General features: G+C 52.3%; 1 protein-coding gene across 3 annotated transcripts; it reads right to left on the bottom strand.

Annotated features, from left to right (window-relative positions):
* Window positions 1-451: 451 nt before the first annotated feature.
* Window positions 452-9,696, bottom strand: Phb1 (prohibitin 1). 3 transcript variants are annotated; one of them, XM_004859652.4, is made up of 7 exons: window positions 9,614-9,696; window positions 8,487-8,601; window positions 6,607-6,768; window positions 5,036-5,178; window positions 4,814-4,930; window positions 2,647-2,742; window positions 452-1,338 (listed from the first exon to the last, which is right to left on the bottom strand). In XM_004859652.4, the coding sequence occupies exons 2-7, from the start codon at window positions 8,572-8,574 to the stop codon at window positions 1,126-1,128; spliced, it is 819 nt and encodes a 272-aa protein (XP_004859709.1). In that variant the 5' UTR covers window positions 8,575-8,601; window positions 9,614-9,696; the 3' UTR covers window positions 452-1,125. The 3 variants fall into 3 exon arrangements, with proteins under 3 accessions (XP_004859709.1, XP_021095727.1, XP_087058287.1); XM_021240068.2 differs by having other exon boundaries at window positions 9,455-9,621; XM_087202161.1 differs by lacking the exon at window positions 9,614-9,696 and adding an exon at window positions 9,127-9,266.
* Between the last annotated feature and the right edge of the window lie 3,800 nt (window positions 9,697-13,496).

Below are 13,496 nucleotides of genomic sequence, written 5' to 3'. Positions count from 1 at the left end.
ATGACCACAAACCCAGCTAGAGAGCAGGCAGGGTGGCGGGCATGTGTGCTTCCTTCCCGCGTAGGGGCAGTGCAGACTTGGCGGCCAGGCACCTCCAGTTGGTGCCAGCACACACAGAGGAGTGAATTAACCTCCTCTGCTTCTACCTCCTAGGAACCAACCTCACAACCACCCTCACTTGGGCCGGGGATTTAGCTCAGTGGTTTCGCCGCCTGCTGCGCAAATGCAAGGACCTGAGTTCGATCCCCGGTACCAAAAAAAAAAAAAAAAAACCCAAAACAACCACCCTCACCTTCGGTATCACTGTGGCTCCATCCTGGCCAGGGCCAGATTCTGAAACCAAAGCCCCTCTGGATGCTCCATCCCAGGTGGAGATACAAACACGCCCAGGCAAAGCCTGCTAGGATGCTCTGTTCTCATCCCACTGAAAAAACAACCCGCACCGCAGCTGGAAGGTCTGGGTGTCGTTTATTGACAGCGGTTTACACAGATTTATTTTCTTCCCATGATTGATTCCTCTGGGGCCCAGGCGCAGCCCTGGGGAAGGGCGGTCTAGTGAGGAGCAGGAACGTGGGATGCGCGTCTTTGGCTGGCCCAGCGGCCGGCAGGATGTGATCCTTCAAGCTGGAATTCCACCGGGCATTGGAGCCGGAAGACTCCAGCAGGACGCACCTGGGGCCAGGTCTCCTCTTGGCTCCCTATCCAAGTCCATCCTGGTTTTAGGACCTTGGGGGACAGCAGAGCCAGGCCCACCCACCTCAAAAGGGGCAGATTCCTTGGCTGTGCAGGAATTGCCCACCCTCTCGGCCACTGTCCTGGAATCTTCACTGACAGGATGGAGGCCAGGAGAGCGACCCCGCTGGTCACCATCGCCCTGCCCTTCTGCCAGCTGCCGGGCCCCAGGCTGGGGCACCCACAAGCCCTGAGCCGCTCTGCACAGGCACTTGGCAGTTTCTGGTAGGGAGGTGGATACAAAGGTGGATACGGGAGGAACAAAAGACCTTCCTTGGATAATCATCGGGCTAAAGTGATTTTAGCTTTATTTCCGTCACTTCGGGTCAATCATGAAGTGTCACAGTGATTCATTTTGGGGGTGGGGCGGAAGGAAGGCGCCTCCGGCCCGGCTCACTGGGGCAGCTGCAGGAGCACCGACTGCCCGGCCGGCAGGTAGGTGATGTTTCGAGAGCGAGACAGCTGGTAGGCGATGTCCTCGGCGGCCTCCAGCTTGCGCAGCTCGATCAGGCCGTCGCCCGAGGTGGCCAGCGAGTTAGCGATCAGCTCAGCCGCCTTGGAGTCGCCCTCGGCGGAGATGATGGCTGCCTTCTTCTGCTGCTCAGCCTAAAGGAGCGGAGGTGAGAGAGACGGAGACCCCAGCAGGGGCCCTGGCTGCCAGTCCTCTTCCCTCAGCCGCTTCTCAGCACTGCAGGGATGAGCTCTCAGGGGCTGCACAAACAGCCATCGTAGCCAGGCACCGTGCCACACACCTCTAATCCCAGCACTTGGGAGGCTGAGGCAGGGGGATCGTCACGAGTTCGAGACCAGCCTGGGCTACCATCTCAAACACCAAAATCAAAGCAATTCTCAGGGTCGTCATTCCCTCTCACCCCAAGTCAAAACAGTTTCCATGAAAAGCAAGCAGGACTGGGCTGGGGGTGTGGCTGAGTGGTAGAGCACATCCCCAGCATTCATGAGGCCCTGGGTTCCAGCCCCAGCCCCATGAACAGGCCCAAAACGACGAGAGGCTAAAGAAGAGCAGTGTAGGCCTGGACACTGGGCTGTTCTCTGAGCAGGCACCTAGATAAGGCCTCCTTGGCCTGCTGGCCAGTACCATACAATAATCCCTGGGCCACGATGGCCTTCATTGCGTGGGACAGGAGTACGGCACGGAACAGCTCTGAAACGCACACACAATCCTCTTTTTTGTTGTTTTAGTGCTACAAGTCTAACCTTGCACTGCTAGGCAAGCGCTCTACCACCGAACCACATCCCGCTGTCTGTCTACTCTCCCGATAGGAGACTGCACTGAGCAACACCAGGGGAGTGCTGGGCTGGTCACAGGCCCCAGGGACGTGGCAGGCACACATGGAGCTCACAGTCTCCACAGTCCGATCTCTCCCTCTTCTCCCTGATCTGAAGGCTTACAAGGTCTTGGATTAGGAACACTAGCGTGGGGGAGAGAGACAGCAAATAAATCCACCTCTATAAGTAAGGGGAAGACCAGGTTGCCCAAAAATACACTGTGTTCCATGACACTCAGACACATCTGGATGGGTTTAGCCCAGGAAAAAAATCTGGGGACAATAAGCACATCTGGTGCACCATTTGATCTTTTTTGCTGTCAGCTTTCACTATGGAACCATGGTTAAAAATGACTTCTCAGTGGAGCTAAAAGTCTTCCAGGAGTAACATTTTCATGTGGAGGAGAGTTTTTGATCTTGGGCAAGTGGGAAGAAAATGACCCTTCACGTGTCCCTGATGAGCCCCCTAAGACTCTGGAACCGATTGCAGGAGTGCAGCTCTTTCACCCCCCTTCCAACGATCCCGGAAGGAGAGATGACAGATGATGAATTTCCAGGCCACCCAGCAGACGGGGGAGCCGAGCAAGGGCGCAGGGGAGAGGGGTCCGCCATCTGGCCAGGCACTCACCTTCTCCACTACGAATCTGGCCCTCTCTGCTTCCTGCTGGGCCACCTGTTTGGCTTCCACAGCTTCTGTGAACTCTTTCCCGAAGGTCAGATGTGTCTGAGGGGAGAGAGCTTGGGCTGAGGCGGGGCTGGGGCCGCTGGAGGAATCTCGAGCCACCCTCCACCTCCCTGGCTGTCCACACCACAGAGGCCCTGGCTGCCCTCACACGTCACTGTCTCCTCAGTGCGGCCACCTCAGGCAGAGAATGGCACCTGGGGTTTTGGAGGGGGCCTGGCGCAGGAGGAGGTATCTTCTCAACCCAGCACCTCCCTAGAGGAGATATGGGGGTTCAGGACCCCCAGCCAGCACTCTTTCAGGATCCTCTGATGCCCTGTGCAAAGGCCCGAGGGAAGCCAGACGGAAGCTGAGCCCCTGAGAGCTGGGGATGCAGCCAGTTCCCAGGGAGCAGGAGCCAAGACCCCGCTTATGAATTAACCAGTCCCTCTTCCCCCCAGCACCTCTGCGGTACACAGGAAGGAAGGGGCCACGGAGATAGGGCGCAAATCACAGCATCCCCAATGTGAGCGCTTCTGGGAAAGAGTTTAGAAGACACAGAAGGCAGGTAAAGCCATTGGCCAGGGAGAGGGCTTCAGGCTGATTACCAAGACCATCCCTGGTCACATAAATAACCGGGACTTGGCTGAGGCGACCAGCTCTAAAGACGGGACAGATGATGGGGACAGATCTGAGAGCTCACAACGCCTTCCTAGCCTGGGACGATTTTCTCATTTATCCAACTTTTATTGGAAAAGAAGAAACAAAGGGAAGAAGAGCATTGGTTTTGCTATTGTTATTTGTTTCATTTGCTCTTTCGCCTTCCCAACCTCTGCTTTGTTTGCAGGTTGGCTTTGAACTTGTGGCGATCCTCCTGCCTCAGCCTCCCAGGTGCTGGGATTGCAGGAACCCACCACCACACCTGGGCCAACCTCTGCTTTTTAAAAAGATAAGCAGCCCCCAACTTCTCCTGAGGAGTAACGCCCACCTGCGTGTCTTCCACAGGCGTTAACACCAACACCTAACTTCAAAACTGCAGCTGCTCTACCCTGCCCGATCCACTCTGGGACTCTTACTCAATGTCTGGGTAAGAAAACGTGACCCCGAGGAGTGGAAAATGAAATGTGTAATTAAGGAATACAATTTCCTTCTACAAGGGCCAGCTGAGGGCAGCAAATTCCCCAGGAAATCTAATTTTCTCCTCTCATCTCTTACACACAGCTTCTTGTGCTCAGCCCACATCTCCCCAGAATGGAGCTTGTGGTCAGTCTAGCACAGCACCAAGCTCTGCCTCAGGGTTTTTCCTGGTCTGCTGCCCTGCGGGCTCAGGTTGACAACAGGTGGGAAGCTGGGCGTGCAGCTCAGCAGGCTGCCGGCAGGGGGCGCCACACGCCGTTTCACCCCCCTGGAGCAATGGAGCCCGCAGGGCTGAGGGGAGCCTAAGCAGGGTGCTGAGAACCAGTGTTTAAACAGCTGCACAGATGCGGAGGGGAAGCAGTGCTTTCCCTAGCAACGCACAGGAGACCTGGACAGGAAACTCTACCTCATTACCAGAGCAAATCACTGCAAATGAGCTTTCCCAGGGAGTCTAGAAATTCCAGCCCTTCCTTCTACCTGAAATGCTACCCTGACTGTCCTGCTTTCTCCCCAAGTGAGGGACTTGGCCTCGAATACATCCATGCACTGTGGGCTCTCAAGAGGCTGGCAGGGATGTCCCCTGCCCACGCTGGCCAGGGACAGCCTGCTCATTTATCCTCTATCGCCTCTCACCAGACTCGCTTCCCTTGGCTTCAGCCCTAAGTGTTAGCGGGGAGGTGGGTGCCAGGGACAGGCCACGCCACTGGGGTTCCTCTGGTTCTACTGGTTAGTTTCATCCTGGGTCAAGCCCTGGGGAGCACTCACAGTTGGTGCTTAGGGACCCTCTGGGGACAACCAGGGATCCTAGGAAAAATGATCATGGTGGAGAAGAGGTAAAAACTCTCAGCTGAAAGCAACCTTGCCTGGGGAGCTGCCTCACACAGGTAAGTCTCACATGTAGGAGAGTGGGCCAGGACCCAACCGTGCCCAGCCCAGAACCCGAGCCAGGCACCCACAGGAAGCAGGGCCCCTCCACAGGGCTCCCCCTGGATCTTACCAAGGACACGTCATCCAGGATGAGCCCAAAGGTCGCCGCTCGCTCGGTGAGGTCATCGCTCACCTGCCTGGAGACCAGCTCTCTCTGGGTGATCAGCTCCCCGGCATCGAAGCGAGCCTGGTGGTGGGCAGAGGGCAGGAGTGTCACCGAGGAGTGGAAAACAGGACAGCACCAGCCCCAGCTACTCTCCTGCTGAGAGGTGCCCGGGCCCCGCCTACTCACCACCACGGACTTGAGGATCTCCGTGGTGATGGATGGCAGCACACGTTCGTCGTAGTCCTCCCCAATGCTGGTGAAGATGCGAGGGAGCTGGCTGGCGACAGGCCGGAAGAGGATGCGCAGGGTGATGTTGACGTTCTGCAAATCTTAGGGAGCAGTGCAGGGGTTAAACCCCTGGGGGAGACAGGTGGTCTTTGATGTCACCTGTCTGAGCCTAAATCTGCTACAATTCATAAGCAAACTGGCTTCTGGTTAAGAACTTAGGGCAAGGAGCAGGTGTGCCTGGTTTTCTTGGCAGAGAAGCCAGCAGAGTTGCAAAGTAAGGAAATTTTTGTTTTGTTTTGTTTTTTTGAGATGAGGTCTTGCTATGCAGCCCAGGCCAGCCTCAAACTTGCAACGATCCTCCTCCTTCAGCCTCCTGGGTGCTGGGATTACGGGTGTGCACCACCATGCCTGGCTAGGAAAATTTTATTTTTTTTGGTGGGGTGGGGGGGGGGATTCTTAAAAGGATGCAGTGACAACACTTTTCACTATGTCCCAAGTGTCCTCTGATAAGAGCAATTCAGATGAGGCCAATGGGTGTCATGTGATATTTGAACACTGAATGTTTTAAGACAAGCCAGGTCACCAGGTCGTGCGTGGCCACCGCTTGTTCACAGTCCTTGACAACATGAACCCAGTTGAGATGGAGTCTGGCTGGGTCACCAAGACAGCGGGGAATACACAGATACACGGAAAGCCCTCACCTCTCAGGGCGCCTAGCAACCCCTTTAGAAACAGGCACAGGATGCACCCTCAGAACAATCACTGGCCAGTGAAGAAAGAAACCCCAACTTAGAAGCAGGCTGTGCAAGCTGATGTTCCCCCACTGCTCTCCCCCACCTTTCAGTTCCTCTCTGTAGTGGGTAAACCGGCCCCTTGATGGGAGGCTTCTCCCCAGCCAGGAGCTGCAAACCATTTCCAATTTCCGCTTCCTATCTGCAGGTCCCTGGGACATCGCCTCCTCACAGGAGGTGGCTGCTCTTGTCTGTGCGACTCCACATGACCTGGGCCTGGTCGTCCTCACCCTGATTACTTGTTTGCACATCTGCCTTCCTGGGTAAACTGAGGTCTTAACCGCTCCTGCTTTAGTCATCTCTGCACTACTCCACCTTCCAGCCTAGCTCCAAGCCTGGCATAGCAGTAAGCAAACATGTGAAGAACAGCACCAGAGGGCAGAGTGAAGGTCACAAACCAACATGCAACGACCCTCTTCTGCTGGGCAGGCTGGTGCACACCTGTAGTCTCAGCACTCTGGAAGCTGAGGCAGGAGGATCACCATGAGTTCCAGGACAGCCTGGACCACACAGTGAATTCAAGGCCTGAACTGCATAGCAATTACTTCACTATGTATCTCTTCATATAAATTTTTGTATGTTTTTCTAAATGTGCGCCACTGTCTATGCGTGTACCTCAGTGTGTATTTCTATGACTCCATATAAACGAATCCAGAGCAAACATGCTAGATCCCTATGCTGTGAAGTCCAACCTGGTGTGGACCCTAGAGCCAGCAGAAGGGCACAGGTGACACTCACCTTTGCTGCCGGTGATGACTGGCACATTACGGGGTCGGGAGCGGCAGTCAAAGATAATTGGTTTCTGTACCCAAGGGATGAGAAAGTGAGTCCCTTCTCCTACCACGATGTCCTGTACTCCACGGAACCGGTCAAAGATGACAGCTCTGTGCCCAGCATCCACTAGGAAGGAAGATAACAGGTCAGGAAAACTCCCTCAGCCCAGAGCCAAAAGGACCGGGTCTCTGAGAGATCCCTGCTGCTGTCTACTCATTTACTGCATGTCCCTTCTCCTGCTCTGCCTTAGGAGCTTGTAGTCTCTAAACAGCATCGAAACTAAGCAATCACTTCCTGTCCCAGGCACTTCTCAAGGACTTTGGTAACAGGATTTGTTCTTTAGCCTTTCTCCTGCAAAGAAATGGCTGTTGACTTTCTGATTATCCACCCCACCTCCCACCTGTGCACTTCCAGGAATCAGCTCCCCGAATTCCTGCAACTCACGGGGATCTGCACTGTTTGCTCGAGGCCATCCTGGCTCCAGTGTACCCCAGTGTTCCCAGAAGCAGTACCCTCACTACAGGAACCCTAAAACGTTGGTCCCACTCTTTCTTCTTCTTTTTTGGGGGGCGAGTACCAGGGATGGAACTCGGGTCCTTGCGCTTGAGCAGCAGGTGGCAAAACCACTGAGCTAAATCCCCGGCCTCACACTCTTTCTTCTAATATCTCAGTTTCTCTAAAATTTTAGAGCCATCTTGTTCACTCAGTGATGGCAACAGCCGCATAGCCATGCAGATGCACAGAAAAGGGTCATAGCAGCAAGAGGTGGCATAAACACCCAGTTGGCTTCTCTAATTAGCTTCTGTCTTCCCTCTCTGAACTAGAGTTGGTCCAACAAATACCTATCCTCTGAAAATAATCCTACCTCCTTTTTTTTGAGGCAGGGTCTCGCTCTCCATGTAGCCCAGGCTGATCTCAAACTCACAAAGATCTTCCTGCCTGAGCCTCTCAAATACTGGGACTACAGGTGTGCACCACTGTGATAAGCCAAAATAATTCTACTTTTATCAGATAGCCACATACTCAGCAGGATCAAACTACTGGTGCTTTGGGGAGTGGAAATTACAGAATGGTGGACTTTGAGGTGGTCTTAGAGATAAACTCGTTCAATCCCACTGCTGGACCAGTGAGGAAACCGAAGCTTAGAGAGGCAGAAGCGATTCCAATCCTCACTGTAAAGTGGAAGAAAAGCCAGCGTAAAGCCTGGCCATGCTGTGAAAAGCCGGGCAGTGCATCGCAAAGGTATTTTCTTTGGGGCCAGGGATTTAGCTGAGTGGTTTCGCTGCCTGCTGTGCAAGCGCAAGGACCCGAGTTCAATCCCACTCTTTCTTCTTCTTCTTCTTTTTTTTTTTTTTGGTACCAGGGATTGAACTTGGGTCCTTGCGCTTGCACAGCAGGCAGCGAAACCACTCAGCTAAATCCCTGGCCCCCAAAAAAGGTATTTTCTTTGGAACAAGACAGCAATAGCTCCTGCTCAGGACAAGGTCACCCAAACGAGTCTCAAGGCTGTGCTGACCCAACCCATGCACGGGCAGAACAGATTCGAACCTCTCTCTCACTATCCAGTAAAATCTGGATGCCACAGCAGCAGCACTGGGGTGAAATAGCATCACTTCAAACTGACGCGGGCAGTCAGTGACTGGGAGGTTCTAAGAGAACCACAGCAGACGGGACAGGGCTCTGGTGACAACACAGCCGTAAGGTACAGGGTGACAGAGGGTGAGCCCTCTCAGCCACAAACACACCACAGAGAGCAGCTGCCATCGGGAGTGTCACACGGCCACGGCGAGAATTGCCCTTGGGCAAAGGGCGGTGACCCACCACCCCCGGCCTCAGAGGCTCACCGTTATATAAGGCAGAGTTCACCACGCCTCCTGCAACAGCTAAGGCCAGGCCAAATTTGCCGATGGACTCAAACACTTTTGCAGCCATGTTTCCTTCTGCTGGCCCCACTCACACCTAAGAAAGTAAAACAAAACAAAACAACTGGACCTCACATCCTCACAGGAAGCCCTCTCCGCTGCGCAACATTCATTTCCCACGCCTGAATCGCTCGGTGAAAGCCAACTAAGGACGGACACGCTAGAGCTAGCAAAGTGCCACGATTCCTCCGCTGTTCTTCTTCTGTAGTTTCTTGTTTTCAGTCACATAAGGAATGCGGTCCAGATTTTTGGACAAAGAGGCCCCAAAAGTGGCTGATTCTGAGTCATCTTTGCTTGGAAAAATAACTCTAAGAATATGTTACAGTGAGTTCGAACCTTGGTACCAAAAACAAAACAAAACAAAAAAATGTTACAGCGATGATGCCAGCAACAAAAAGAGACAGCAACAGCTATGTAGGAATTATTCCCGATGAGCAAACCCGGGTGCAGAGAGGTGATACGAGCAGGGTAAGAACCCAGGCTCTGATTCCAGAGGGCAGAGTTGAACTCCTCTCCTCACACTGCTTCCCGACACCCTGGTATAAGAATGATCTGCTGTTACCCAAGCAGGATGGCATTCTGGGACCAGGATAACAAAAGGATCCACTGGGCACCGAGGCCCTAAGGAGCTGCCCAGCGCGGCGGCGGCGCTCTGCGGACTAGGGGCCCGGGAGCGAGCGGGCCTACCTGGAAACTACTCCCCCCTCAACTTTCCAATGCCCCGCCCCAAAGCCATCACCGCCCCGCTCGCCAATCCCCCCTCCCTCCTGCTCAGACCTCACTCAACTCCGAGACTACTGAACCCTGATCTTCCCCAGCGCACGCATCTTCCGCCCCGAGACCGGGACACCGATCCTTTCCATTGCTAACAGCTTTTGGATTTTTCCTACCCCTGCGCAACCCCTGGCTCGTCCTGGGCTCAGCTCCTTTTCTCTCCCCCAAAGGCAGACCCATGCACGCAGCCCACAGGCCCAAACTGAGTATAAGCAAGCAAAGGAGAACTTCTCAGACGCCCAGACACGGGCCTAGCTCAACAGCTCCACTCTCACCTGCTTCCACCCTGACCTCCACATGAATTCCCCAGCCGCAGCTACTGCGCACGCGCCGTGCCGCTCCTCCCCGTCCCCCGCTCTTTCTCCAAGACCTGTGCCTTCGATTGGTGGGTCAGAGCGCAGTGAATTCTGGGAAACGTGGTTTGCAGCCTTGTGCCGGCTCCGGAGCTTTTTTACAGATAAACTACAATTCCCAAAAGGGCATGCGGCGGCTGGCCCCCCGCTTAGGAAAGCCTTTTCTCTCTGGTGGCAACCTGTGGGATGTTGCCGCAAAGCCTTTTGGGGGGTGTAGTTCCCTGGTGGTAAATGCACGTGCCGGTCCTCCACCACGGCTGGGACTTAGGGAAGATGAGCCTCAGGGCCCCAGGGAGGAGAGGCTGGGCCTCTGGCTGATGGCAAAGATGCCAGGGCAAATTTATGGCGGGTGAAAGAGGACGAGTGGACACATTGGAGGAGTTGTAATGGAATAATTGGTGGACTGAAGAGACCTTGTGGAAAACAAAGGGCTGCCCTCTTTCCAAAGTCCTGTCTGGGAACTTGTCAGAGTTGTGGAACTTTGATTGCCAAAGCCAGAGAACCTTAGAAACCATCTGGTCTAGAAAACAGAAGAAGGATTTCTTCAGGGTCATGTGCTGAGTGAGCAGAGAGGGCCTGGGCTTAGAGTCCAGGTCTACTGGACACAATTCTTTTTTTTTTTTTTGTACTGGGGATCAAACTCCGGTCCTTGTGCTTGCACAGCAGGCAGGGAAACCACTGAGCTAAATCCCCAGCCCCCTGAACACAATTCTTTAAAAACCTGTATTTGGAAAAGTTGCACAAGATATACAAAGAACACACACATATCCTTTCTCAAATTCACCTATTGTTACATTTCACTTCATCTTCATTCCCTCTCCTCCCCTCCCCACTCCTCTCTCCTTTCCCTTTCCCTGGCCTCCTCTTTCCTTCCCTCTTTCTCTGTCTCCTCCCCTTTTTTCTCTCCACCTAGGGCAGTGTGGGTTTTCTAAGAATAAGGACATCTTACTTGTGTAGATGTAATCTACCCTCTGCATTCCAACTTTGTCAGCTGATCCAATAAAGAGCTTCTTTAGTGCTCCCCTCCAGTACAGGAGAAAATGAAGTACTATGTCTATTTCTCACAGCTCTTAATCTCCTTTGCTCCCAAAGTTTGCCTCAGCCTTCCTTTACCTTTTACTACATTTTTGAAAATGGATGTTTCTCATTTTGGATTTGTCTGGCTTTTCCTCATGATTAAATTCAGGTTTTGTGTTCTTAGCTAGGATGTTACAATGACAAAAGGACACTTAACAAAACTAGAACCATTTCCAGATTCTACTGGGATTGGATTCTTTCCATTTCTTTTCCTACATTTTCTCCATTCTCTGTCCTTCCTCTGTGTCCCCCCATTTACACAATCAAAAGGCCAGAGATACACTTCAGGTGGTACAGATTTGCACTAATCAACCATAACTTTTTCCTTGGCCTTCTAGAGTCAAAGAGAGCTGGAAGCCTAATGTCTTTATTGTTCTAGTCTCAATACATGCAACAGTGCATGGCAGATAGTGGGGGCTCAGTGGAGTATTTGTTGAATTAATTAATGATGAAGGGCATTGAAGACAGGCTGTAGCCTGAAAACACACGACAGGGTGCTCCAGCATCTTGAAAAAGTAGCCTTGGTATTGTTTGTCTCTGATTCAGTCTCTATGCCAGGAAGGCTGAAAATATTCAAATAACCCAAATTTTGAACAATTTAAAAATAATTTTCAAGTCTATATAATATAACATCATTAAAATCCATTATCCCTACTCTTTTTGTTTGTTTGTTTGTGAGACGGTCTCACACTATCTCACTATGTAGCCAGGCTGGCCTGGAACTTGCAGCGATCCTCCTGCCTCAGCCTCCCGAGTGCCTGGATTATGTCACCATGCCCAGGAAAGTAAGGAGAACCCGTCATCCCTATTTTGTGGGTAAGGAGAATGAGGTTCAGGGAGTAGAAGGCTTGCTTGTGGTCACTCACCTACTCAGAGCCAGACTGGACCGACCTCAGGTCTTCTAGGTCTAAGCCCTGAATTCTTTCCTGAATTGGTCAGCTGTGCTACTAGAAACAAATCATTCCCCACCTTGTGCTCTGGAAAATGAAGTCAGGAAACCCAGGGTATCAGAGCAGCATGTGGCCTTGGGTCAGCTGCACAGGGAGAGAGGAGGGCGGAGAGGTGCTGGTCAGCTTGGAAGCGGCCCCACACACCCCCAAGGCAAGTGGCCCCAGTTTGCTGCTCCCCTGCAGCCCATCCCCAGCCAGGTGTGCAGATCAGGGGATCTACTGTATCTGGAGCACCAACTTTGGACTTGTTGCCTTATAAATACAAGATCCCATTCAGCTGTTTTCACAGCTCTACTTTGGAAGTGGTGAAATGGAGATTCCGCAAGGTCAAGTAATTTACTTCTAACAGCACAGATGTGCCTCAGACCGCAGCCACGGGAAGGGCTGTGGTGTGTAATAATGTCTTTTGGGCTTTTTTTGTTGTTGTTACTGGGGATCAAACTTGGAACCTTGCGCTTGAGGGGCAGGTGGCGGAACCGCTGAGCTAAATCCCCGGCCCGTGTAATAATAATGTCTTAATGAAGTGTGTTTCTTTTTCCAGCTCAATGTCACTGTGACGCGGGTGGTAATTAGGGTAAGCAATTACAGAAGAACATCTCTTTTTCTTCTTGTTTAACACATATATGCAGCAGAGCTGTCTGGTTCCACACTTGCTAGATATTGGGGTTACAGGGCCAAAGAAGATGGAGGAGGACTGGTCCTCCTGGAGTTTACGTTCTGAGGTGGCACTTGGTGGTATGCAGACAAAAACCAAGTGAATGGCCGGGCAAGGTGATGCACGCCTGTAATCCCAGTTCTCAAGAGGATTGCTGAGAGTTGGAAGTCAGCCTAGCCTGCATAGTGAGACCCTATCTCAAAAAAAAATTTTTTTTAAACTAGTTTCATGAAGGAAATAAGCAAAATTCTTAGTTACTTTTTCTCATTGTTGAGACAAAATACCCAACACCCACAGTTAAAGGAGGAAAGGTTTATTCCGGCTCATGGTTTGTAGAGATTTCAGTCCATAATCAGCTGGTTCCAAGGCAGGGTGGCATGGCAGAGGGGCATCACAGAGATAAACAGTTCACGGCAGCCAGAAGACAGCAAAAGCAAGCGATAATAGTAGCTTCTTTTTGCCCCTTTTACATTCCATCTAAGCTACAGGGCACAGGGTGGGTGCCAAGCCAATCAGTGGACTAATTTAGTAAGCGAATGCCTTTAATCCCAGCATCACACACTCTAGATCCAGCCGCCTCTGGAAAAGCCCACCTATGGGTGCATGAGGCTTTGAGGGGACATCTAGACACCTCCATGACAGCAAACAATAAGCAGATGTATGAATAAATGTGGAAGGCTTGGGGCTGCAAGCAATAGAAAAGTGAACTCAACTGACTTAAACAAGCAGAGGAGTAAGAAATAAGGCCGGGGTGGGCAGTGCTGGGTTGGTCATTCAGTGGCTCACAAGCTCACCAGTGATGCATGTCAGTCATCTTCAGCCTCACCTTCTTTTAGGGGCTCACTTCCGTTCTCATGCTTGTCCCCTCAAGGCCACCAGATGGCTACAGAAGGTCCAAGCTGAATATTCGCAAAGGGCATGTCACACTTTTGGGTCCCTTTACAGGGGAGAAGTGCCCACTACACATCTCCTCATGTTGCCGGGCAAAAGTCTGTCACCTGCCCGTGTCTAGGCCACTCGCTGGCAAAGAGGTTACACTGGCCTGGGACTGGGGGGGGGGGACCTGACTGTTCCTAAACCCTGTGATCACCTTGAACTTGAACAAATCAAAATGAGGGTACTT

The sequence above is a fragment of the Heterocephalus glaber genome, unplaced genomic scaffold, assembly GCF_053883595.1.
Source record: "Heterocephalus glaber isolate CG9 unplaced genomic scaffold, H.glaber_assembly_v1.0 deba00001773, whole genome shotgun sequence".
In the NCBI taxonomy this organism is placed as follows: Eukaryota; Metazoa; Chordata; class Mammalia; order Rodentia; family Bathyergidae; genus Heterocephalus; species Heterocephalus glaber.
Note: the sequence above shows the minus strand (reverse complement) of the source record. Positions and strands in the feature narration are given on the sequence as shown.

Excerpts from the sequence above, each read along its gene's own strand:
- Phb1 (XM_004859652.4), bottom strand. The coding sequence starts at position 8,574 with ATGGCTGCAAAAGTGTTTGAGTCCATCGGCAAATTTGGCCTGGCCTTA. Across the intron at positions 4,931-5,035 it reads AGATCCTCAAGTCCGTGGTG|GCTCGCTTCGATGCCGGGGA; the intron begins GTGAGTAGGCGG and ends GCCCACCACCAG. Across the intron at positions 2,743-4,813 it reads TCCTGGATGACGTGTCCTTG|ACACATCTGACCTTCGGGAA; the intron begins GTAAGATCCAGG and ends CTCTCCCCTCAG.